At 52.0% G+C, this 26,393-nt stretch overlaps 1 protein-coding gene across 2 annotated transcripts in view; it reads right to left on the minus strand.

Annotated features, from left to right (window-relative positions):
* Positions 1-26,393, minus strand: part of LOC132457285 (transcription factor IIIB 90 kDa subunit-like) — a 47,811-nt gene that overhangs the window by 9,699 nt on the left and 11,719 nt on the right. For both annotated transcript variants that reach the window (XM_060051514.1, XM_060051515.1), the window contains 10 exons: positions 25,326-25,475; positions 23,294-23,387; positions 22,907-23,033; positions 22,120-22,159; positions 21,230-21,322; positions 20,711-21,004; positions 12,669-12,727; positions 10,455-10,536; positions 9,004-9,059; positions 5,614-5,885 (listed from right to left, as the gene is read on the minus strand). In XM_060051514.1, coding sequence (XP_059907497.1) covers positions 5,614-5,885; positions 9,004-9,059; positions 10,455-10,536; positions 12,669-12,727; positions 20,711-21,004; positions 21,230-21,322; positions 22,120-22,159; positions 22,907-23,033; positions 23,294-23,387; positions 25,326-25,475 — 1,267 coding nt within the window. The remainder of the gene's footprint in view (positions 1-5,613; positions 5,886-9,003; positions 9,060-10,454; positions 10,537-12,668; positions 12,728-20,710; positions 21,005-21,229; positions 21,323-22,119; positions 22,160-22,906; positions 23,034-23,293; positions 23,388-25,325; positions 25,476-26,393) is intronic.

Genomic DNA, 26,393 nt, shown 5'->3' on the forward strand with positions numbered 1-26,393 from the left:
GAGTAAACACTGCTCCATCCTGAATACACCGCCCCTCTGGAGCCGTCTGGTGACCCCTCCCTCTCAGAACATTCCAGAGACCCAGAGACGTCAGGTGAACACCCTGACCTCTGACCTCTGCTCCGTGTTTGTCATTTTCCAAGAGCTCCCGTCTCCCCTAGCTGGTATCTCAGCGAGGGAACGGTGAGTCTGGCTGATAGCCTCAATGCTTACGCTTCATGCTAAGGCGCCATGCTAAGGCGGTATGACAACACTACATGCTACCACTTCAAGCTAACGCCTCATGCTAACGCTTCAGAGCTACAGCTTCATGCTACCGCCTCAAACTAACACTTCAAGCCAATGCTACATGCTAACGCATAATGGCAGCCATGGAGAAGGGGCGTGAGATCCGAGATCCGAGATACATATTCATGGGTAAACGCGCGCACTCAGCAGCTTACGATGCCACACCTCCCATCAGAGGTAACATCTTCAGCACGGGACCACGGGCCAGACGTTCAATCACAGACGTTTAAATAAGTCCGCTGTCTCTCTGCTCAGCGCCCTCCAATCTTTCCACCATTACTGTCCCCTAATCAGACACCTCACTCTCCTCTCTCTCAACCAATCAGTTAACATCGACGACCTCCGTCTGAGGGCAACCAAGGACACACGGTGACTACTCTCTCTGTATCAATGTCTATCCTCTCTCTCTCTGTATCTCCCTCTCTGTATCACTGTCTCTCTCTCGTGTATCACTGACTCTCTCTCTGTATGTACTGTCTCTCGCTCTGTGTATCACTGTCTCTCTCTCTCTCTGCATCATTATCTCTCTGTACCACTGACTGTCACTGGATCACTGTCTCTCTCTCTCTCTCTCTGCATCACTGTCTCACTGTGCATCACTGTCTCTCTCTGCATCACTGACTATCTGTATCACTGTCTCTCTCTCTCTCTGCATCACTGTCTCTCTGCAACGTGTCTCTCTCTCTCTGCATCACTGGTCTCTCTGTATCACTGACGCGGTATCACGGTCGCTCTTTCTCTCTGTATCTCCCTCTCTGTATCACTGTCTCCTCTCTCTGTATCTCCCTCTCTGTATCACTGTCTCTCTCTGTATCTCCCTCTCTGTATCACTCACACACTCTATCTCCCTCTCTGTATCACTCACACACTCTGTTGGGGTTCCTACCATCTCCCCTCCCCACATTAACATACAGAGAACCATAGAGACACACACACACACACACACACACACACGCACACTCACACTCTCGCCCTCTCCAGCCCACTCTCCGGCTCTCTAGTTCTCTATCCTAGCTTAGCGCCTGCTAGCTAATCAGTTAGCGCTGTGATCCTAAGCCGCTAAGCAATGGAGACAGTTAGCCACAGCCTGGCCCTTTAAGAGCCAGCGAGATAACACATGAAGGCCATAGCATCCTTCTGGATTGACACAACCAGGCTGTGTGGCATGCTGTCTGTCTCGCCTTATGTGTTCTCATGTGACTGTGGCTACGGCTGTAGGCACGTGTAGGCAGTGTGTGCGTGTGTCTGTGTGTGCGTGTGTTTACATGTGTCGGTGCGTGTTTGTGTGTGCGACCCCGAAGGGAAACTCCAACTTTCCCACCTTCTGAGGGTAAGCTGAGCAGACGGAGAGGGAAGGGGGGGGTTCCTCCTTGGCTTCGCCCATAGGAGTAATTAACCTGTAGCAGACGCTATGCTCACACACAGTTGTGCAGACTGCAGAGTTTGTCTTGTTCTGGCTGGTGTCGGCTCACCTGGACACAGACAGACATCCCTCACCCTATCTCCCTCGACTCCCTTTCTCACCCGTCCTCCGTTTGTCTTTCTCACACTCCATCCACCGTCTCTCTAACCGTCTCCCTTCCTCCCTCTCTCACTTTCTCACACTTTCTGGTTGGAGAGAAGGCTAATTAAATAGCGGTCTCTCCCTCCACCTCTCTCCCTCCCTCTCTCTCTCTCTCTCTCTCCACCTCTCCCATCCCTCCATCTCTCTCCCTCCCCCCTCAGTGAAACGCAGGAATGATCTTCTCTCTGGATTAATTAAAAAGCTCGGGTAAAACATTCAAAAGAATTGTGACTTGTGGGGGGGGGGGGGAGAAAGACAGAGAGACGGGAAAGCGAGCGAGCAAAAGCGAGCGAGATAAAGCGAGCGAGCGAGAGCGAGAGATAAAAGAGAGAGAGTGGCAGAAAGAAAGAAAGAGAGAGAGGCAGAAAGAGAGAGAGAGAGAAAGAGAGGCAGAGAGGCAGAGAGAGAGAGAAGGCAGAAAGAGAGAGACAGAGTGCGAGAGAGACATACATACAGACATACAGACAAAGAGAAGAGCTAGAGAGACACTGGAGGGCAATTATTAGGTCTATTTGTAGAAGAGTGCTTTACCATCCCCAGTAGAGAGGGAGGGGTGGAGGGAGGGAGGGAGGGAGGGAGGGGAGGGGAGCTGATGTATGTTAGCAGAGCGAGGGGTGTTGAGTGGGGGTGGGGAGGCCCCTGTGGTTACCGTAGTTACCGGTACAACGCTGCAGTGTGGCCCCTGTGAGGTCCCAACAGAACACACACACACACACACACACACACCACTATCATTCTATTTCAACTACACAACTCACATAACACTTAACTACCATCTGTACGACACCAAACCATGGCCTGTAAAACTAACACCCAACACTACACTACCGTAGTTATAACACCAAACTACCATCTTTATAACACTAAACTAGCATCTTTATAACACCAAACTACCAACTTTATAACACTAAACTAGCATCTTTATAACACCAAGCTACGATCTTTATAACATCAAACTACCAACTTTATTAGACGAAGGACCATACTGCCATCTTCATAACACAAAACAACCCTCTTTATAACACCAAACGGCCATCTTGAGAACACCAAGCCACGGTCTATAAACCCAGAACACTAGCATACACCGCTAGTGCTAGCATAACGCGCGCGCGCACGCACGCGCACACGCACACACACACACACACACACACACACACACACACACACACACCCTCCAAAACATCAAACCTCACTCAATATAAACCCCAACAACAACACAACAACATGTTTGGCGGGCCACTGTCTGTACACACACACAGAGCCCTCTGTGTGTGACCTGCCTGTCTCACCCCCCACTGCGAGAGCCTGCCTGTTGACAGGACAGACAGGGCCCTCTGTCTGCATCCAGGGGTCGGAGGAGGGCGGGCCCTATAAACAATTCAAAAGCTTCCTCCGCTAAAAGGTTAGCACGAGTCCTGCTTTGTCGACACAACCCGCCGCGTCTGAGTGCAAAGTTGTTGTGTTTACCGCGGACAACTTCTACCTTCTCAGGAACCTTTCTCAGCCCCCCTGAACCCCACCTGCCCCCCCCCCCCCCCCCACGCCTCCTCCATTCAGGAAAAGGTCTCTATGAATGATTCACAACAACGCTGAGCATCAATCATGCAGCAGCCCGCGTGAATGGAGCCTCACCGCGCCGCAACCCGGTCCGCTGAACCCCGGAGCGAACCCGTTCTGGGGCACAGGAAGTGCTCACTCAGCGCCGCCCCACTCCCCTCGCCCGGGGAGCGCTCAGCGGTCCGAGCGAGGGACGTCCCCCCCGTCCCCCGTCCCCAGAGTCCCGTTGCGACCCCACCCAGACCTCAAACCAGCACACATGGGGAGACGGAGTGGGGTCGTGGCGGGACGGGACCCCCCCCACACCTCATCAGGGCGGTACATGCACCCGGTCGTGGACCCTTGATAAGGTGTGCGCCCCCTGGCTCTGACCCAGACGGCCTGGGAGCGGCTATCTGGTTCGTCCTCGCAGGGACGTCGACAGGAGGATGGAGGATCGTTGGACGGAACACCTGGTATCAGGTGGAGAGCCACTGGTCTGTCCCCACACTGAGAAACGTGAACAGACACTCGAATAGAGCGACATCCTGCAGCAGCGATCTAGAGCGGACCCCATGGAGAGAGCTCGCTACAAACCAGACCGGGCCATTGCATTGTGGGTCAATTATGTATTGAATGAGTGGGGACTTGGGTGTTTGTTCGACTGAATGAAAGAAAGAATGGATAAATGTGCTTTTGAATGAATGAAGGAATGAATGTATGTGTGCGTGTGTGTGTGTTTGAATGAACGAACGCATGTGTTTTTAAATGAATGCATGAGTGAGTGCATGTGTGGTGAAGTGAACGGATTTGTGTTTGATGAATGAATTTGGTTCCGTTTGAATAGGTTTGAATGGGTCCATGAATGATTGAATGAGTGCGTGTGTGTACGTGTGAATAAATGGGTGTTTGGTATGAATGAATGGGTGAGGGGGCAGCTATGTCGCTGCTGAGTGCAGGGAAACAGGAAGCTGGAGTTTTGAGAGGGAGAGAGAGCGTGCGAGCGAGAGAGCGTGCGAGCGAGAGACGGAGGGAGCGAGCCGAGCGAGCCGAGCCCTAATATGACTCAGAAGGGTTTAAATCCCCGGTTCTAGAAACCAATTTACACCAGCGAGGGGAAAACTGGAAAACTACAAAAAGTAGATAAAGTAGATATAAATAGAGTAGAATACACCGGGCTCAGAAGCCCCTACAGCCACCCGGCAGAGCGCTCATCTGAGCAGGAGATGATCCTTCTGTCTGCGGAGCCGGCAGTCTCACAGAGGCTGGTTATAGAGAGGACTTATTATATACACTCTGTATTATAGAGAGGACTTATTATATACACTCTGTACTATATAGTGTCTGTATTAAAAAGAGTACTTTGATACACAGTCTTTATTATAAAGAGTACTTCTATATACAGTCTTTATCATAAAGTATGTATTATATACAGCAGTCCATTATTATATACAGTCTGTATTATACAGGGGATTTAGTATTATACAGAGTATAAATCAGTGTGTGTGTGTGTGTGTGTGTGTGTGTGTGTGTGTGTGTGTGTGTGTGTGTGTGTGTGTGTGTGTGTGTGTGTGTGTGTGTGTGTGTGTGTTACCCTTCAGATTATCCCGGGCGTGGAGGGACATTATTAAACGAGGGTTTGTGCGTCGAGCGTCGTGCGAAGAGAGAGCCTCTTCTTTAACACACACACACACACACTGAAGTGCTTCTCAAAGACTCGCCCATGGTAAGACAGAGAGTGGGCTGGCGGTCATCAATAGAGATCAATATATATCACACATCAATGCATATTCATGTGTGCTTTCTTGATCCAGTGACTTTGTCCCAAGGCCGATCCGACGTTTGCATTTTTTTTTTTTTTTTTTTGCGTCTCCCCTCGCCCTCCCACTAACAGAACACAATATACCAACTACCGGTACCTCGGAACGTGGCGTCCCAACGCAAACACACAGCCCTCCCTCAGGAGTCCGCCTCCCCCCGGGGAACCTCTGGGGGAGGGGGGGGCAAGATACTACCTCCCTCCCACCCACCCTCACCCTCACCCAGGCCCCGTAGGGGAGGACCCGAGGGGGGGGCGTCAGGATGCTGGCCCCCTCCCACCCTCACCCATTTCTCTGTGGGGGGTGGGGGGGGGGGGGGGGGGAGAACGACCGGGGGGCTAGGATACTGCCCCCCCTCCCGCCGATACCCCAGGGGGGCTAGGACGCTGCCGAGGGACCGCCTACCTTTTTCCCAGGGAGCTCAGCGGCGTGCCCAGGCTCAGCGGGGGGGGGGCGTGGCTGCGGACCGCGTTGCGCCCGGCGAACCCCCTGGTGGGCGTGGCGCTGCGGGGGGGCGTGGCCGAGTGGGCGGGGCTGGCGGGCGGCCGGACGTTGAGGTCCTTCAGGACGTCGTAGTTGATCTTGGACGAGATCTTCTTGCGCTCCAGCATCTTCTCGATGGCCTCGTCCGCCGTGCGCGCGCGGATCGGCCCCCGCTTCTTCCCCGACGCCCGCGTCTACAGGAAGTGACAACGCCGCACACAGGAAGTTGAGGGTAAAAAGTGTTTGAACCGGGGAAACGACGCAACACTATGAATTATGATCATAAATAGATCCACCATCAGAATCGCAGATGTAACGGCAGATGTATTCGAACGTGGAAAGTAGGGCAGTGCAATTAATACAATTTTGATCATGATCTCCAAACTAATAAAATCGAGTTGAAACGTTATTTTTTTATATATTAATCATTCAATGTATAAATTCATTAAAAAAAGAACAGCTGGATACATATTTGTACATTATTTTCGATTTGAACATTTTTTTTTGTATTTTTGAAGGAGACATTTCTCAGTTAGAAAGTGTTTTTTGAGAGAAATGCTGAAAAATTGCATCATGTTTTCAAACTCAAAAATAATCGTTTGAATAATCGTGATTTCAATATTGACCAACATAATGGAGCAGCCCTAGTAGAAAGCCTTCATAAACTTCTAACCCTATTTTAAATCCCACCAATCAGAGCTGCCTCTTTTCAGAGCATTGGATTCCTTTAACGGGCAGTACCTTGTTAAAGGCCCACTATGCAACTTCGGGCATTTCTTCGCTGTTTTCTTGGTTTTGGCACGCACATTTCTCTACACAGCGCCCCCTACAGCTTCGTAGTAGATATTTCACAACACTGTCGTAACAACTCGTTGACGACCCTTCCCCATGCGCTTCTACGCGAGCCATGTGCATTTGTTTTCAAAGAAGCCGGCGAATGCGTGGAGCCATGTCCGAAGTAGATGTTCATAAAGTGTAGGCAAGGTTATAAATTTTTTAAAGGGTGTATTTGTATTGCAATAAACATAAATCCATCCTTTTTTATAGTTGACGGGGAGAATTTATATCCTAGATTATAATTGTTTTATCTTAGGTTGAACAGAACAATCAGTGTAAGAGGTTTGGCCAACATAATAATCTAAATAAACAAGAACCTGGATTCGGGGATTCAGTCTGTATCTGGGGGACGAGACAGACGAACAGCAAAACACCCATGGAAACAACGGTGTTTATATGGTTGCAACCAAGCAAGCTAGAAACATACAGGGCTCACAACAAAACGGTCGAGAAAACAATTTTTACAGGGCTCAACAAAATGGTTGAGCAAACACATTTGTACAGCGACTATCAACATCAAGAATACCACGAAGACAAAGGCCACCCAAGGGTACTTTCAATTTCAAAAGCAACACGGCCGAGTCGGCGTCTGATTTGCAGTCTTCTTTTTCTTTCAGTTCACGCTATTCCTGAAAAGCTTGCCCAACGTTTACTCGTGTCTGGCCTCTCTGCCGGTCAGTCTCCCTTTTCTCTTCTTCTGTTCCTCCGACATTGGGTTTCTCTGTCTCTTTTTAGTCGGCTGATCTATGATGAATATAACAATCCCTTAGTGACTTGTGTTTATATCGAGCCGGTTCCGTGTTTGGGGGTCTGTGCCGTAAAGCAATTCGTTACTTCGCGAGACCCGAGACTCCCGCGAGAGTGGGCGGCGGGTCGCCGGCGGAAACATATTCCTTTTCTCCGCCAAGATGCGCAAGGGTGAGTCGAAACAACGAACAATCGAACAAAAATGTATGATAGAACCATCGCAATGACTCTTAGCCTGTTATATTAAGGTAAATCAAGCCAAAAAAGTTGCATAGTTCCCCTTTCACTCGTGTCTGATCTCTTTTCTGGTCCATTCTTCTTTTGTTCCACCGACGGTCGCCTCTTGGGTCCCTTATCAGTCGATTGATCCATGATGAATGCAACAATTGCCTCGCAACTGGCTGTTTATATCTAGCCGGTGCCATGTTTGGGTGTGTGTCTGTGCCGTAAAGCATTTTCGAAACTACAATCTGACTACATTTTCGAGGATACTTCCGCTGCGTCACATCCGGATTGTGTCGGTCCGAACAGAGCAAGTTGCATATGCGCTTTTTCACTGGAGAGGCGACATGGGTAAATGACACACCCACCAATCGACCCAGAAATGGATGCAGAACCATCAGCATAACTCTCAACCTGCATACTTAATGTAATTTTGGCTAAAAAAGTTGCATAGTGGGCCTTTAAATGAACCAAACTACCCGACTAATAAACGTTGTTCATAGCCAACGATAAACCATCCCTTACCATGCCAGGGTTGGCCAGCGAAACAAAAGGACCCTGAGGGGTTCAGATAAGTAAACAACTCGGTCTTTAATCCAAACCCCCCCAAGACCGGCTGTTACCGTCCACCTGAAGCCCCGGCAATTAAAGCTCTGTGATTGGTTATTTAAAGACCCCTCATTTTGCTTGGTCAGGCCGACAGGCTTAGCGTCGGGTTGCCGCGGTAACGCTGGCACCGGCGCTAGCTCGCGCTAGCTAGACGTTTTAGCGGGGAGCTAATCCTCCCGGTTAGCGCTGCCGCGCGACAGATGCCCGCGCTGAGTAAACGTTTGTGTCCGGGTGCCAAGGCCCCTGGCGGAGCACGTGAAGCGGGGGCCCTGGTCGCCTCTCCGGTGATGCTGCTGGATGTTGACATCAGGTCCCAGCATCTGTCTGAACCGCCACCGCGGTGTCCATCTGCTGCCTCACACGTCTGTCTGTCTGTCTGTCCCTCTCTTCATACTGTGGCTGTTCATACATTCTTCAAACTATATTACGATATGATGCATCTCAGGGAAATAACGTTTTCTAATTTAACCGCACGTTGTAAAGGTATATTTGGTTTATTGAAAAATGTGGCATATTTGATGCAGCTGGTACGTTTTAACTATATTTGGTATAATTATGTTACAATTAATTCCTTTACCCTCTTCAGTTTGGCATGTTTTGAAAACATTACATATTTGGTATATTGTCTATGCTTGGATATATTTGGTTAAGGTCACTTCCCTTACCCGCTTCCGTTTGGCATCATCTGTATATATTATATACATTATATCATCGATATTATATATTTGGTTATAGTTGTGTGATGGGTCACTTCCCTTACCCTTCGGTTTGGCATCATCTGTATACATTATATATTGTATATATTTGGTTATAGTTGTGTGTGTGTGTGTGTGTGTGTGTGTGTGTGTGTGTGTGTGTGTGTGTGTGTGTGTGTGTGTGAGGAGTCACTTCCCTTACCTTCTTCTCCTTGTAGATGCCCAGCTCCTTCTCCAAGGCGATCTTGGCTTCCTTCTCTGGGACAGGAAACAGGAAGTGAGCAGGAGCATTGAAAGCCTCTTCATATCTAGGTGGTCCCGGGTAGATAAACGGGCACAGGACTCCTGCCAAACACTCCTCCCAGGAAATCTCTTCCCATCTTCAGCTCTAGATCACCAAATTCCACGTTCTAAGGTATTCTACGTTCTAGGTTCTAAACAGCTCTAGAACGACCACAGCAGCCATTTGATTTCATTTTGATCTGAGGTTGTTTGACTTATTTCCTGCATTTGTTTTTCACCGAGCAGATCAATTTGACAAACTAGATGAACTGTGAAATAGAAGTATCAAAACACTGTATAGGCGTATAGAATGTAAATCAAATCAACATCACTGTCAGATTCATTTGATTATATGAACACAATGCAGTATAGCAGATAACAGACAAATCTCCATAAGTAAAAAGCCCTCTCGCACTATTCTATCTCGTTGATAAATAAAATGAGTTAAATTGGTGCTGAAAGCTGGCAAGCGAACACCAGCTAGTGGTGGATGCTAGCATGCCAACAGCAGCTAGCGGTGGATGCTAGCATGCTAACAGCAGCTGGCGGTGGATGCTAGCATGCCAACAGCAGCTGGCGGTGGATGCTAGCATGCCAACAGCAGCTGGCGGTGGATGCTAGCATGCCAACAGCAGCTAGCGGTGGATGCTAGCATGCCAACAGCAGCTGGCGGTGGATGCTAGCATGCCAACAGCAGCTGGCGGTGGATGCTAGCATGCCAACAGCAGCTGGCGGTGGATGCTAGCATGCCAACAGCAGCTGGCGGTGGATGCTAGCATGCCAACAGCAGCTGGCGGTGGATGCTAGCATGCCAACAGCAGCTGGCGGTGGATGCTAGCATGCCAACAGCAGCTGGCGGTGGATGCTAGCATGCCAACAGCAGCTGGCGGTGGATGCTAGCATGCCAACAGCAGCTGGCGGTGGATGCTAGCATGCCAACAGCAGCTGGCGGTGGATGCTAGCATGCCAACAGCAGCTGGCGGTGGATGCTAGCATGCCAACAGCAGCTGGCGGTGGATGCTAGCATGCCAACAGCAGCTGGCGGTGGATGCTAGCATGCCAACAGCAGCTGGCGGTGGATGCTAGCATGCCAACAGCAGCTGGCGGTGGATGCTAGCATGCCAACAGCAGCTGGCGGTGGATGCTAGCATGCCAACAGCAGCTGGCGGTGGATGCTAGCATGCCAACAGCAGCTGGCGGTGGATGCTAGCATGCCAACAGCAGCTGGCGGTGGATGCTAGCATGCCAACAGCAGCTGGCGGTGGATGCTAGCATGCCAACAGCAACTAGCGGTGCATGCTAGCATGCATCGGCAGCTAGCAGTGGAGGCCCGGCACGCCAACAGCCGCTAGCGGGCGGAGGCTAGCGTACCTTTCTGTTCCTTCAGGTAGTCCGAGTTCTCGGCCATCCACACAGCCGTCTTGATCTTGATTTCATTGTCGTCGAGGAGATACTGGAGCCACACGGAGGGGGAAGGCATTAACACGGAGGATCACCGAGCGATCACAGCGGCACATTCACCTCGACGCACGTCGTTATACGCCGTCGGTTAACCGCCCGGCATGTAGCAGCGACGGCAGACTCTGCCTGTACGGGCAGGGGGTTAGTCTGGACATGATACGCTAGTGGTCAGGCTGTCTGACTCCCGACCCCACCAAGGGTTCCCGGGGTTTGATCCCCAACGTCCGCACTGTCCACAGTGTAGCTGTAGGCCTCATAGAGCTCGACGTCCTTCACCCCTACCTGGCTCCTCAATCCCCTGCATCGTGATTATGCTGCTATCCATTTGGATGTACGAAGTGGTAAAGTTGCAAATCTCCCAGCTTTCTTGCGGCATTTCACGGCATGAGGCACGCCCCCTTTTGGTCGTAGTATCTCGTCACTTTCAAAGTAGAGCGGGCAGAGCTGTACAACTTGCAAAGAAGATGGCTGCGCCCATAGTTAATGGGGGATGAGATGTATTTTCTTTCTATTTGTACCACGTTGGTGGTTTTAATGTCGTTTTTAAAACCTCTTGCACACTTGATTTCATTGCTGCTTTAATCCGGTCACCAATATATGCATTGCACGGTCTTGCTTTGCGTGCAATTCAATGTAAAGTTTTGTTTTGAAGCTGGTTTGCTAAAGAGGCTATGTTGCTAATGATGACTAGCCTGCTACTACTCCCCCTCGTGGCTCGACAGAAACACAAATGGCAAACTGGAAGGCTGGAGCGAGGGAAATACGTCACGTTCTCGCTGAAGCAGGTCGTTCGTACCAGCGTACCATCCAAATGGATAGCAGCATTAGCTACAGAGTGACTCTGGGCAGCGTCTGCAGTACGAGTCGGCAGTAGCTCAGGAGTGTCGAGGTGTCCCTCAGCGAGACGCCCTCACCCCGACTGCTCCTGAAGAGCCGGCTGTCGCCCTGCGTGGTCGACCCCGCCGTCGGTGTGGGAAATGAAGGGGTCGCGAGTCGCTTTGGATAAAAAAAGCGTCAGCAAAATCCCTCGAATGTAAACGTAAATTGATTCTCCGCTTGGGGAACACAAGCGGAGGACCAGACACGACGTCGTCAGACCCCCATAAAGGACCGGGGCGTTGAGCCACCACACAGACAGGGCGCTCGGGGGCCCTCTGGCTCCATTGTGCTCCGAACACCAGGAGCAGTTTGACTGGCGGGCCGGGCACGGGGGTCTCCCCGGGTCAGGGCTCTAGACAGACTCACGCAGGAAAGCTCTCAACACTGGCTGAATGGGGGAGAGCGGGGGGACGGGGACGGGGACGGGGGGGGGGGGACGAGGGACGATAACCGAGGAAATAAGGGCCAGAGAGGGCAAGGGGAGGGAGTGGAGAGAGCGAGAGAGATAAAGACTGAGAATTAGGCAGAGCGAGAGAGAGAGTGAGAGAGTGAGAGCGAGAGAAAGGGAGCGATCGAGGATTAGTAGAGGAGAGGTCCAACTGGGGGTTTACTCTGAAGCCGTCAACCCCCCCCCCCAACCCCGGTTAGTCATTCCTTCAGTGTGAATCCGTGAGACCTGCAATGCGTCGTGTTCACCCACTCACCTGCCCAACCCCAGTACGGTCAATAATGTAGCTTAAGTTCCCCTCAACCGGCACCAAGGTTCAGACTTTTGTTCTAGTTTCTCATTCTATTGTGTGCAGCGATTTGTTTCCCTCTAATTATCTTTTGTGCTGTACTTCCTGCTGTGACGCCTGAATTTCCTGTGTGGGATATTACTAAGAAACTATCTAACCTCATAACCATTCCTCCACAATGGTGGACCGCCTCCCCGCTGAAAGGCTGTAGGGGTGAGAGCCCTCCCTACCTACCTGCTCCTTAATGACATGCAGCTCAGAGTAATTCCCTGCGAGTCTCGGTGGATGACAGCGAATGCCCTCGGCATAATTAACAAATAACGATCCAACCGTTTTATTTCCTTCAGACCTCCATATGGAACGCCGGTGAAATAAAGCGGTTGGGATCGCTATTCGTGCGTTTGATGCTAATTATAAACCCAGTCGCGCAACGCTGTAGCTCCCGGGCGTGGGGAGGGGGGGGTGAGGCGGGGGGGGAGAAATAGGGTGAGGCGTGACCGCTTCTTACCCGTTCAATCTCGCCGTCGTCTATCCCGCTCAGGTCCAGCTCCCCGCTTTCTCCGGCGTCTGTCAGGGAAGGCAGAGGAACGTCAGGAACACGCAGAACACAAAGCCCTAGGTGCCGGGGCGTCCATCTTGAAGTAGGGCGGCCATTTTGCCTTGCGCGCTGAAACTATGTGTATTTTTCGAGGGGGAAGGCAGGGGAAGAATAATCCAGTAGTTCAGGTGTTGCACTTCCAATCGGAAGATTCTGGGTCCAAACCCTGATGCACACCAGATCAAATTGTATAGATCCCAGATGGGAATGACAGGTGCCACAGCAGCAGAGTCATAGGACAGTGGAATTAAGTATGAAGGCCAAATCACTGACAGAACACACAGGGTGTGGCACGGTCGTCTCCATGCGAGATTGACTGGTGAGTTGTACCGTCCTACCTGCTCCTTTAGGGACCGCAATGGAAATAAGCCTATGGGCTTTTTTTGTGTTATCCTTTTGACCTGATGTACATTTGTATGCATACCTTGGTACATATGTCAATAAAGAATTGAAAATCAATCAATCAATCCTTAATGAACTGGATAGCCTCGGACAAATGGAGAAACAAAACATGCCAACAGACGGACATCGTCTCTAACGCGTCCAGTGAGGTAGTGTGAAGAACAGGTTTACAAACGGCAATGGTGAAAGCCCCCCCCCCCCCCCCTCCCCTCTTACCACACTTCCTGTACCACTTTAGAGACGGATTAATCAGTAAATAAAATGACTTCCGATAATACGCTAATAGGATTAGCTCCCATTAAGCCGCCCACACACACACACACACACACACACACACACACACACACACACACACACACACACACACACACACACACACACACACACACACACACACACACACACACACACACACACACACACACACACACACACACACACACACACTTCAATTCACCTAACGCTGGCTAAAATGGGACTGGCTTTTATATTTTGCCGAACTGAAAACGACAATTTGAGTGTTTTTTGCTGCCGGTCACAGGTCTAAGGAACAGAGACCACAAAGTGTTGCCTTTGTGTGAGAGAAAGGAGGGAGATGGAGGGAGAGATGGGAAGCTCAGGTGAACAAACGCCTCCGTCTGGGAACAACAGGAACCGATTATCTCTAATGGGACAGAGAGGAGGCCGGGACCAGGGGTGTATACACTAGCTTCAGGAGGAGGAGGAGGAGGAGTGGGAGGAGGAAGGAGAGATGCAAAGCCTAGTGGTGAGGGCGCCATAACCCCAGCCTGAACGCGACAGACCGACCAGAGCGGGGTGATGTGGGGCCGGCCCTCCAGGAGTGCGAGGAGGCTACCGGTTCAGGAGTCAGGAGGGGAGAGCTCTTTGGGTCTCCCCCCCCACCTCTGTTCTCTGTCCTCTGAGACGCCCAGGGCGTACCTCCACCCTGGCCGGCTCCGCCAGGAGCTCTGTGGTTTATAAATAGTTCCCGAGCTCGACCTTAAACGAGCGTGCTTCCTGTGCTACCAGCGGAGGGAAACCGCCCCACTTCCTGTTGTACAGCCAGAGGAAATCCAGCGCTAATAGCTTTAGTATGCTAGCCTGGCTGCTGCTACTGACGAGGGGATGCCTTTAGACATAAAACATTTGAACCTTTCAAATGCATCTGGTGGGATTAGGGACTTTGGTCGGACAACGCTCACTCACTTTCCCTGCTGCAGTCTCCCCCTCTCTCCCACACAGGAGAGGGAGGGAGGGAGGGAGGGTTATTGCGCCTCATTGCTATGGAGATGCAGGCAGGTAGCTCCTCCCCCCCCCCCCCTCCTCCTCCTCCCATCCTCCAACAGGCTGACCCCAGAATCACCCCTGCACCCCCACATGTAATGAGACGCTCCACCAGTACACACACACACACACACACACACACACACACACACACACACACACACACACACACACACACACACACACACACACACACACACACACACACACACACACACACACACACACACACACACTTCTCTGGAAAGGAAAAAACACGAAATATGTAATAATGGGAGGTTTCAGATTATGAAGGAGAGAGGCTCCCAGTAACAGATTAGTACACAGCCAGAGGTAGAGAGAGGTACGAGCAGAAGGAGGTAGGAAGTGGCAGAATAAAGAGAGAAGGAGAGAGAGAGGATGACGGAGGTAGAGAGAGGTAGAAGCAGAAGGAGGTAGAATAAAGAGAGAGAGGCCAACGGAGGTAGAGAGAGGTAGAAGCAGGAGGAGGTAGGAAGTGGCAGAATAAAGAGAGGAGAGAGAGAGGACGACGGAGGTAGAGAGAGGTAGAAGCAGGAGGAGGTAGAAAGTGGCAGAATAAAGAGAGAAGGAGAGAGAGAGAGAGGCCGACAGAGGTAGAGAGAGGTAGAAGCAGAAGGAGGTAGAAAGTGGCAGAATAAAGAGAGAAGGAGAGAGAGAGGCTGACGGAGGTAGAGAGGTAGAATAAAGAGAGGCAGAATAAAGAGGGAAGGAGAGAGAGGCTGACGGAGGTAGAGAGGTAGAATAAAGAGAATGAATTCACTGATCTCACTGTAATCCACGGGTTCACTCATGTGGGGCTTCCCAAGACGGAGGGAAGGAGGAGGAAAGAGGGAACGAAGTAGAGAATTGCAATTAAGCTCTTTCTGCCTGATGTCCTCATACCACATGAAGGGGGGGGGGTGTGCGTGACACGCGGTCTTCGTGACACCGCCTCACCGCGCTTCAAAGCCCTGCGTGTGTGTGCTTTTGTGTGTGTGTGCCGGGGATTTCCCCGTGACCCTACTCTGTAGTCCTACCTGATCCCGCCCCCCCCCCCCACCCCCTCACCTGGACCGCCCGGGGTCTGGGGGACCTGCTTTGAACTTCCAGGTGAGGGGATTCCCGTGTGTGTCTGTCTCTTTGTGTGCAGTGCATGTGTCTCTCTCTCTGTGTTGTGTGTGTGTGTGTGTGTGTGTGTGTGTGTGTGTGTGTGTGTGTGTGTGTGTCTGTGTGTGTGTGTGTGTGTGTGTGTGTGTGTGTGTGTGTGTGTGTGTGTGTGTGTGTGTGTGTGTGTGTGTGTGTGTGTGTGTGTGTGTGTGTGTGTGTGTCTCTCTTTGTCTCCGTGTGTGTGTGTCTCTCTCTCTCCCTGTCTGTGTGTCTCTCTCCCTCTCTCTCTCTGTGTCTCTCTTTCCCTCTGTCTGTGTGTCTTTCTCCCTCTCTCTCTGTCTCTCTCTCTCCCTGTCTGTCTGTGTGTCTCTCTCCCTCTCTCTCTGTGTCTCTCTCCCTCTGTGCGTGTGTGTCTCTCTCTCTCTCTCTCCCTCTGTGTGTGTGTGTCTCTCTCTCTCTCTCTCTCCCCCTCTGTGTGCGTCTCTTTCTCCCTGTGTGTGTGTGTGTCTCTCTCCCTCTCTCTGTCTGTCTCTCTCTCCCTCTGTGTGTGTGTGTGTGTGTGTGTGTGTGTGTGTGTGTGTGTGTGTGTGTGTGTGTGTGTGTGCAGTGTAGTCCACCCTCTACGAGCCACAGATCAGAGGGGGGGCAGCAGAGCTCTGCGAGTGCTGTGATGTTCGAGTTGGAGCCAGAGAGACCCCTCTACCAGCAGCGCGTGCTTCATACACACACTGATCTGAGGTCTGCTGGGCGGCGGACCACCTGGAGACGCCCCGGACCACCTGGGCAAGCAGGGACGTTCTGCCACTGCAGGTGGATATGTGTACGTACGTGTGTGTGTGTGTGTACGTGTGTGTGTGTGTGTGTGTACGTACGTACGTGTGTGCGTTCGTGCGTGAATCTGACCTTGTGACCCTGGAGAAAGCTTGCCAGAGATTCCTCCTACACACACACACACGCCTGCTGCATCCACCAACCAAACAGAAGGGTCACCCAAATACATACAAGCGCACACACACACACCTGCTGCCCATACCCAATACATTCACACACACATGCTGTCCACCCTTCATACACCACACACCCCATACAGACATTCACACACACACACACACACACACACCAGCCACACACATACCTTACACTAGCCAAAAATCCATTTAGACATGCACACACCAACCATACCCCACATGCCACGTTCACACACACATTACTGACCTATCCCTGAAAAGCACGGCCTCCAACGCCTACATGCAGGCTGTGTGTGTGTGTGTGTGTGTGTGTGTGTGTGTGTGTGTGTGTGTGTGTGTGTGTGTGTGTGTGTGTGTGTGTGTGTGTGTGTGTGTGTGTGTGTGTGTGTGTGTGTGTGTGTGTGTGTGTGTGTGTGTGTGTGTGTGTGTGTGTGTCCCAGAGTGATGGGATACACTCCCCGCTGTGTGGTGTATGTTAAATACGTCTCGCGTCTCCACAGTCAAACTAATTAGCTCAGAGCTGAATATTATTATCATCACAGAGCGAGAGACCGTCTCTTATCTGGCCTAGTTAGGACTTTTCTTTCTTTTTCTCCTTTTTTTTTTTTTTTCCTATTTCTCAAAACCCGCTCGTTTCAAAATCCAACTAAAAAGGGAGACCGGTTGGCTGCTCCTTCTCTGAACAGTCCGGATCCCTCTCTAAGAGGCTTATCCCAGCCTGATGTTCACATTAATACCGTCACCGCGTTTAAACCCCACTGGAGCCAAGATGGCTGCCCTGGAATCCCTAGAATGCGGGTGGAGAGGAGAGCTTGGCGGCGAGCTCAATCTCATTCTTATCACAAAATCAATATTACGTCCGCTAATGTACATAGCTGATCCTAGCTGATCCACTACAAGTCCCCTTGTTTTTTTGTTCGGGAATCAGGGCTGTTTCTTGTTTGACTCTATCGGTTTAGAAATGTGGAACTGTGTGTGTTGAGTCTCCTAGTGTCCGGAATGTTCTGCCCAACTGCCCCTGGAATGTCCAGCCAACCGTCGCCGTCGCCACGGCAATGAATCAGCGTTCCGTGTCTGACGCACGGAACCCAACCGCCAAGGACCTCATTAGCATTGGGCCTAGCCTAGCGTAGCATAGCGTAGCATAGCGTAGCCTTAGCAGCCAATGAATGCCAAGCCTTGTAATGAGCAAGGCTCCAATATTAATTCAGGGAATTCAAATGTGGGATTTTTGTTTAATTCATACGTTCAAACGCAGTGTTTTAATTTGACCCTCCGCATAATTAAAGAGGGGGAGGGAGGTTCAAGTGGGTTTATATAATGAGAAGCACGCAAGTGCTCTCAGGGGCTGGGCTAAGGGATTGCTAAAAGCTACGTCAGTTGTTTGGTGGGAAGAGGACATTTTAGTAATAGAGATTCATCTCCTTTTCTGGGTTCACACACATACACACACACACACACACACACACTTAACTTCTTTACTCACTACCGGAAAATAAAGGGACTAAATCTTAAACCATACTGTCGGGAGCACGGCTCAGGCCACTTGTGCTCTCCGTCAATCACCCCATCTGTTTTTCTGTTGGATAGCTCCCCTGTCTAGCTCACTCTGCCATCTGTCAGTCAAAATAAATGTACTTCTCCCCAGGGGGCGTGGCTCACCACAAAGGGCTATGAATAACAAGGCAGGGGGGCGTGGCCACACCCTAGTCCCTCCAGATGCTGGTATATATACAGTATGACGGAGCTGTCAGATCCACTAACCAAACACACACCTGTTTGTCATTAACCACGGTTCGGTCGCTCCCCAGACGGACAGACGGACGGTGACAGTAGAGTAACATCACATCACATTAATATTAATCATTGATAATATCACGTCTGTTGATATTAGCAGTAATATAGGAGTTAGTACTTCCTCTGTTTAACCCCGTCCTGCCTCCTCGAGAAGGGACCCATCGATTCATCCGTTGCCAAGGTGACGGAAAACAACAAGAGGCAGCGACCGGCGGGGAACACCGCGGTACAGAGGACGTGACGGAGCTACAGACACTGCCTTGCTCGCGGGCAGTGTACTCATGACGGTCGATAGCGTTTGGTTTCATTAAGTAGCTAGGCGACGGAAAAACACAGCCCAGCGTGTTTTTGTAGGAGTGTCAGTTCAACAGTGTGTGTGTGTGTCTGTGTACGTGCGTGTGTGTGTGTCTGTCTGTGTGCGAGTGCGCATGTGTGTGTGTGTGTGCGTGCCTGCGTATCCGTTAGTGTGTGTCTGCGAATGTCAGCGAGTTTGACAGCGCATGCTTGTGTAGGTGTGTACGCGGGAGAGTGTGGATGTGTGCGTACGTGTGTGAGAGCGTGCGTGTGTGTGTAGGTGTGTGTACACGTGTGTGTGAGAGCGTGCGCGTGTGTGTAGGTGTTGCATTGAGGTGACGGTGGGCGGCGGGGCATCATTGATTGGACTAAGAGCTCCGTTAAAAACAGTGAGGAGCAATCAATGACTGCACTAATGGAGGAGAGAGAGGGGGGGAGGGGGGGGGAGGAGGGGAGGAGGGGAGAGAAGGGGGGGAGGAATAGAGGAATTTTCACCAGAACATTTAATATATTTATCATCCACAAATACGACAGAAGGGTGCGCTGAAAAGCCCTCTATAAAAAACACAATGAATTATTCAGATTGTTATTATAGAGGTGTTAATAAGTGAACTAGTACATTACTTTTTAATGACTAGTTAGCGAGGCAGTGACCGCGTGACCTGTGGTCCACCAAACGTTCCCATCTCCACGTTCTCCTCCTCCAGGATCTATCCATCCCATCTCCACGTTCTCCTCCCCCAGGATCAACCCATCAGACCGGTGGTTCTCCAAACATCTCCGTCAACGCGTTCAGGACGCCCGGGATGAAACCAACTGAACTGCTCTCTTGTCCTCCCTGGCCTCCTCGTATTCTCCCCTTCTCTCCCTCTCCCTCGCTGAGACTCTGCCCTTCCTCCGTTCACTCCCTCCTTCTCTCTCCCTCCTCCTTATTCTCTCCCTTTCTTTCTGTCCTCCCTCCTCTCTCTCTCTCTCTCTCCTGGTCTTATTTCTCCAGGTACTGATAAGAGGCCTTTCTTCCTCTAGCGCCCAAAATGGAAACTATCCAAGCATGCACACACACAACCCCCATCAAACACACACACACACACACACACACACACACACAACAGATGAAAGACTGGGCCTTAATGACAAGGTAGCGGGTCACTTAATACTTCAAAGAGGAGAAAGCCCCGCCCCACGCACCCACTGACACACACACACAGACACGCATGCACAGGTTTACATAACAATGCACGTGCACTCGGATGAACACGAGCGTGACCAAACACTCGGTGGGTGAGGGCTGGGAGACTGAAGCCGTGATCAAGGGCTATTTAATTAAAGTGAGACGTTACATAAACCACAGGCAGCCCGTGAAGAACGCTCTGTTTACAACTGAGCCGACCTCCTCCTGAGGTCCTGAGCAGACCTCCTCCTGAGGTTCTGAGGAGACCTCCTCCTGAGGTTCTGAGGAGACCTCCTCCTGAGGTTCTGCGGAGACCTCCTCCTGAGGTCCTGAGGAGACCCCCTCCTGAGGTCCTGAGGAGACCTCCTCCTGAGGTTCTGAGGAGACCTCCTCCTGAGGTCCTGAGGAGACCTCCTCCTGAGGTTCTGAGGAGACCTCCTCCTGAGGTCCTGAGGAGACCTCCTCCTGAGGTCCTGAGGAGACCTCCTCCTGAGGTTCTGAGGAGACCTCCTCCTGAGGTTCTGAGGAGACCTCCTCCTGAGGTCCTGAGGAGACCTCCTCCTGAGGCTCTGAGCAGACCACCTCCAGAGGTTCTGAGCAGACCACCTCCTGAGGTTCTGAGCAGACCACCTCCTGAGGTTCTGAGCGGACCACCTCCTGAGGTTCTGAGGAGACCTCCTCCAGAGGTCCTGAGCAGACCTCCTGAGGCCCTGAGGAGACCTTCTCTTGAGGTTCTGAGGAGACCTCCTCTTGAGGTTCTGAGGGGACCTCCCCCTGAGGTCCTGAGCAGACCTCCTCCTGAGGCTCTGAGCAGACCACCTCCAGAGGTTCTGAGCAGACCACCTCCTGAGGTTCTGAGCGGACCTCCTGAGGTTCTGAGCGGACCTCCTCCTGAGGCTCTGAGGCCCTCTGCGCTCTGAGGTTCTCACCGTTCTCCTTCTCCTCGTCGACGGCCGTCCTGATGGAGTCTTGGAGCCCCAGGCTGGCGGCGGTGGGCATGGGCCCCAGGATGGACTCCAGCGAGGGGCCTCGGCGCCCTCCCCCCGCTACCTCCGTCTCCTCCTCGTCATCCTCACCGCCTCCTCCTCCTCCCTTCTCCAGATCGGCCAGGGAGAGCTCGCTCAGCTCCTTCCCAAAGTGCTTGGCCACGGCCATCAGCTCCTCGTCCACCTCCTCGTTCACCTCCTCGCCTTCGATCACCTCCGGCGCCGAGTCCGACTCGTCTGGGGGACGGGGCACACAGAGAGCCGCTCAACACGCCGCTCACAACGGCCGGACGTGGGTTCAGTCCAATCAGGGGTGAGCAGCGGGGTAAGTCCCGCCCCCATATTTCCCAGCAGGTGTAGAGGGGTGTGTGTGTCTCTGTGTGTCTGTGTCTGTGTGTGTGTGTGTGTGTGTGTGTGTGTGTGTGTGTGTGTGTGTGTGTGTGTGTGTGTGTGTGTCCGTACCGTGTCCGGTGTAGGCAGCGTACACGCCCCTGAGCTTGGGTCTGCAGCTCTCCAGCTCCGTCTCGATCTCGTCGTGGTAGCTCTGGATCTCGCCTGCAGAACCAGGTGCAGTGGTCAGGTTAGAACAGGGACTCATAAGGGTCGACAGTTTCTACAGGTGTGGACCAGTTTCTACAGGTGCAGACCAGTTTCTACAGGTGCGGACCAGTTTCTACAGGTGCGGACCAGTTTCTACAGGTGCGGACCAGTTTCTACAGGTGCGGACCAGTTTCTACAGGTGCGGACCAGTTTCTACAGGTGCGGACCAGTTTCTACAGGTGTGGACCAGTTTCTACAGGTCTTGACCTGTAGAAACAGGTGACGACATGTTTCTACCGGTGTTAACATGTTTCTACAGGTGATGACATGTTTCTACATGTTTCTACGGGTGTTGATGCACAGGTATGCCCCTAGCCGACAACAGCTCAAAAGAACGTCCCCCTGTTCCCAGAAGCCTAATGAAAGGGAGGCATGCTAGCAAGCCGACAGAATCACATCACACCCACTCAACTCACTTAAAGCCGATGCATTCCCGGCAGCACATGGTAAACATTTCTACATTTACATTCTCCAATGCTCAGCGACTGCAGCTGAACTAAACCGCAGAACCGAGAAATTCTACAAAAGTTAGCCTTGCTTCTCTCTCCGCGCCCCCAGGTTCAGAGATAACAGAGGCCGTCTCGACTCCCAGCCAAGGTCAGACAGCGCTCCGTCTCTTCTGGGAAGGACACCGTTGCCAAACGTCTGGTCTTTTGTTCGCCTTATCAGGGCGTGGGCCCGAGGAAAGCTCTAGGCCTCCTCGCTCGACGGAGCAGACTTCAAACGAAACCGGAGAGGGCTTCACGGCTCACCTTCCACGTCCACCATCTTCTTCTCCAGCTCCATCTCGAGCTGCAGGGGCAGAACGAGGAGAACAAGGAGGAGGAGATTCGGGTTACAGCGGAACGAGGTGCTGTGTGTGTGTGTAGGGGGCTGGGGGGCTGGGGGGCTGGTACCGGGGTCAGATATCACAGACCCAGCGGGGTTCTTCAACAGTCACCCCGGTGAGTACCCGGGTCCGTTGAGGACTCGGTAGACATTCAATATGAGACATGACCGTGGGTGGGGGTGGGGGGGGGGGGGGGGGGAGGGGGGCATTCCCTACAGCCCCGTGAGTCACAGACATGTCACGGTTTCCTGTCACAACGTCTGAGCTCAGAACTCTTCGCAGGAATTCTGCATTCCCTGGAGACGAAGCCCAGGAAGACGCTTTGGTTCTGCGTTCAGATCCAACGGCAGGGCCTACAGAAGAGAGGGAGTCTCCGCCGGCTGTTCGCCGATTACCAGAACACACATGCGTGCTTGAGGAGGCACATGTGGAAACGTTCCGGTGGTCCTTTCCCATGATGCATCAGGACATCGTTAGATGAACGTGTTCCATTACAGTTCTGAAGTTTTTGATGAAGTATAACCGTCGTGCTCTTTGGATAGTTGTAAATGTGCTTGGATGCCTCAGTCTCGCCTGGGAGTGGCCTTGGAACAAAGTGTTTCTGCTTTAATGAGTCACTAAGAGTGGGTGAGTGAGTGAGTGAGTGTGTGTTTGTTTCAGGGTCTGCTGGGTTAGGGTACGGGGTGAGAGGTCACGGTGAGAGCTCCTACCTCTGCCATTTTGTTCTTGGTCTTCCCGGCGGTGAAGGAGGGGGGGTCACACTCCGTGGCCAGGTCCACCTTCATGAACTCCTCCACCGTCAGGTGGCTGGTGGGCGTGGCCTCAAACTCTGTCAACCTGCCGACCAATCCCAGCCAAGATACAAGACGTTAGTTGTAATGGCGAACATAAAATAAGGGTTTTAAAACCTCCCTGATAAGTTCAAAACCAAAACAATAATTTGATAATAATAAAACTTTACGGAAAAGTGAACACCTTATTGACCACATCAAATAAAACTTAATTGAAAAGATAAAAAATGTTATTGACCAGACAGAACAGTTCATGGATCCCAGGGAGGTGGGCCCAGAAGGTTGTGGGGGGGGGGGTCTGCTCACCGTTTCCTCAGTGTGGCCTCGCACACCTTCACCACCGCGATGATCTCCTTGATGGTGCGGCGGAAATCGTGCATGCGAGCGGCGACCAGCAAAGCTGCGGACGCAGAACATCAGAATGTCAGAACGTCAGAACGTCAGAGGGTCAGAACATCACGTCACAACGTCAGAACATAAGAACGTCAGAACATTACGTTACAACGTCAGAACATAAGAACATTACGTTACAACGTCAGAACCTAAGAACATTACGTTACAACGTCAGAACATAAGAACATTATGTTACAACGTCAGTACATTAGAACGTCAGAACATAAGAACGTCAGAACATTACGTTACAACGTCAGAACATAAGAACATTACGTTACAACGTCAGAACCTAAGAACATTACGTTACAACGTCAGAACATAAGAACATTACGTTACAACGTCAGAACATAAGAACATTATGTTACAACGTCAGAACATAAGAACATTATGTTACAACGTCAGTACATTAGAACGTCAGAACATTAGAACGTCAGAACATTAGAACGTCAGAACATTAGAACATTACGGAACAACGTCAGAACACAAGAACGTCAGAACATTTGAACATTACGGAACAACGTCAGAACACAAGAACGTCAGAACATTTAGTTAGAACGTCAGAACATAACATTAGAACATTAGAACATTACGTTACGTCAGAACATAAAAACATTAGAAAATTACGTTACAACGTCAGAACATAAGAACCCGATTAGCCTTAGGAACCCCTGCCCGACCATTGCACCATTAGGTTTGTGCTCCCTTAGCAGACGCCTTTACCCGAAGCCCCTTAGAGCGAGTCCTAGATACATGTCCCCAAGTAGAGGGAGGTGAGGGCTCATCTTGCCCGGGGATGCCTCAGGCTAGACTGGACCTCTGGGGATCGAACCCAGGAAGACGTCCATTAACCAGTAGCCCCTCCCACAGGCAGCGGAACCTATCAATAGCCTGAGGAGGGGGGAGGGGGGGGGGGGGGGCACGCCCGGTCCGCGTGCTCCACCAGTGATCGCGGGACACTGGAGGACCGGTGTGCCTCATTGTTATCGTTACGCAACGAGCTGCAGCGGGGCCCTGGAGGAGCGCGGTTACATAAGGGTGATTAGTGCACCATCCCTCCGGAGGCAGAGGGCTTCTCCACCGCCTCCTCCTAGCCTCCGACTCCTCCTAAACCCACAGCCGCCGCCGCCGCCACCGCCGCGCTGAACTAGTTCACTCAACGCCCGGGCTCCTCTCCTCGCTGTGATCTGATCAAGCTCTTTGCGCGCGTTTCAAAAGAGACAGGGAGACGTCCCGGAACTCGGGAAAACAAAAGGCGGAGCGGAGACGTCTGTTCTCCAAACTCTCAAGATAAACATCCCGTCTCTCCCCGGGCATCGCCGCGTCTCACCAACCAACCCTCCCTCACATCTCTCCCCGTCGCCTTTAATGATTCATGAGCATCGGCCATCAATTATTCAGCCCCAGCGGCGGAGGATGACGCGAACACGGACGCTGTTCCACTGAGCGGAAGGGGGCGTGCACTAACCAGGGGCGCGCACGAACCAGGGGCGTGCACGAACCAGGTGCGCGCACGAATCAGGGAGAGTGCACGGCCAGGAGCGTGCATGACCAGGAGCTTGCACTAACTAGGGGCGTGCACGAACCAGGGGCGTGCACTAACAAGGGGCGTGCACGAACCAGGGAGAGTGCACGGCCGGGAGCGTGCACTAACCAGGGCCGCGCACTAACCAAGGGCGTGCACGAACGGGGCGTACACGACCAGGATTGGCACGTCCAGGAGCGTGCACAACCAGAAGCGCGCACCATTGGGAGCGTGCACGACCATTGGAGTGCACGTCTTGGTGTCGTCATGGTATCGTCATGGTAGCGTCGCCATAGTGACGTCACAGTGATGTCACAGTGATGTCACGTTTCGTCAAAACGATGTCATGTTGGCGTCATGGCGATATTGAGATGGCGTGATGTCACCGTGATGTCAGGGTGAGGTCACGGCGAGGTCACCCACCTGCCCCACAGAGGCCGGAGGGCCTCCGGCCCGTGTGCATCCAGTCCCTCTTCATCCTCTGGAGGAGTCGCAGCGCCGTCATCGACACGTCCCGGTTCTTCTCCCCGAACTCCAGCAGCTGGGCGAAGCGCGGGATGTACAGACACGGGTCTACACAACAACAACAACAACAACAGGTCAACACACTGGGCAACACCAGGCCACGGTCTGGAGGAGGCAAACAGATCGATTAACAACGGCGCATGCACAGGAATAGAAATCACAACAACAGCTGAACAACAGACGCACACAGATAAGAGACAACACAGAGGTAAACAACAACACCACAGGTAAGAGACAACACAGAGGTAAACAACACCACAGATAAGACATACATAGAGAGGTCAACAACATCCTGTGCGATCCCAGTTCTCTGTGGGAAGGCTACAGTGACGGCGTGAGCGAGTCTCACTGTATTCAACCCCAGATCGTATTGCATCACCACAGTGGTACAACAGTAACACCATCCTCTCCCTCCCCCGCCCCCCCCCCCCCCCCCCTCCCCCCGTCACAGACCAAACCCTGGCGGGTGATCCCCAAAGCTACGTCAGCTGTGAGGAGACATGGCGGAGCTCCCGGTGGATCCTAGGAGTCTGGAACCAGCGCTAAACGTTGGTTTAACCAGCGGCTCTGTGGCGCCGTTACTGTGCGCTACGCTGGGATTACATCACGAGGCAGGGAGGCAGGCTAGCCTAGTGGTGACGGCGTTTTGTCCCACAGCCAAACGGGTGTGGGTTTGATTCCCAGTGTCTACCCTGCAGGCATCAGCCACCCCTTGGATAAAGGCATCTCCCAAGTGACTAAATGTTTAATTATTAAAAAGGCAGCTCTCGGTTGGTCAGACGAAGAGTGAGTCTAAAACGCCTCATTGGCTGAGCAGTCTCCCTCACCCGACCATCATGTGACCTCCGAACCCTAGACCTGAGGGGTCTTCTGAGAACGGGCCTAAGTGGAACCTGGGCCCTGGTTATGGAACCCAAGCCGCCATGAATCCCGGACCTCAGCCAGTCCTGGTCTTCTGACCAGACC

Source organism: Gadus macrocephalus, chromosome 5, assembly GCF_031168955.1.
Source record: "Gadus macrocephalus chromosome 5, ASM3116895v1".
NCBI lineage: Eukaryota > Metazoa > Chordata > Actinopteri > Gadiformes > Gadidae > Gadus > Gadus macrocephalus.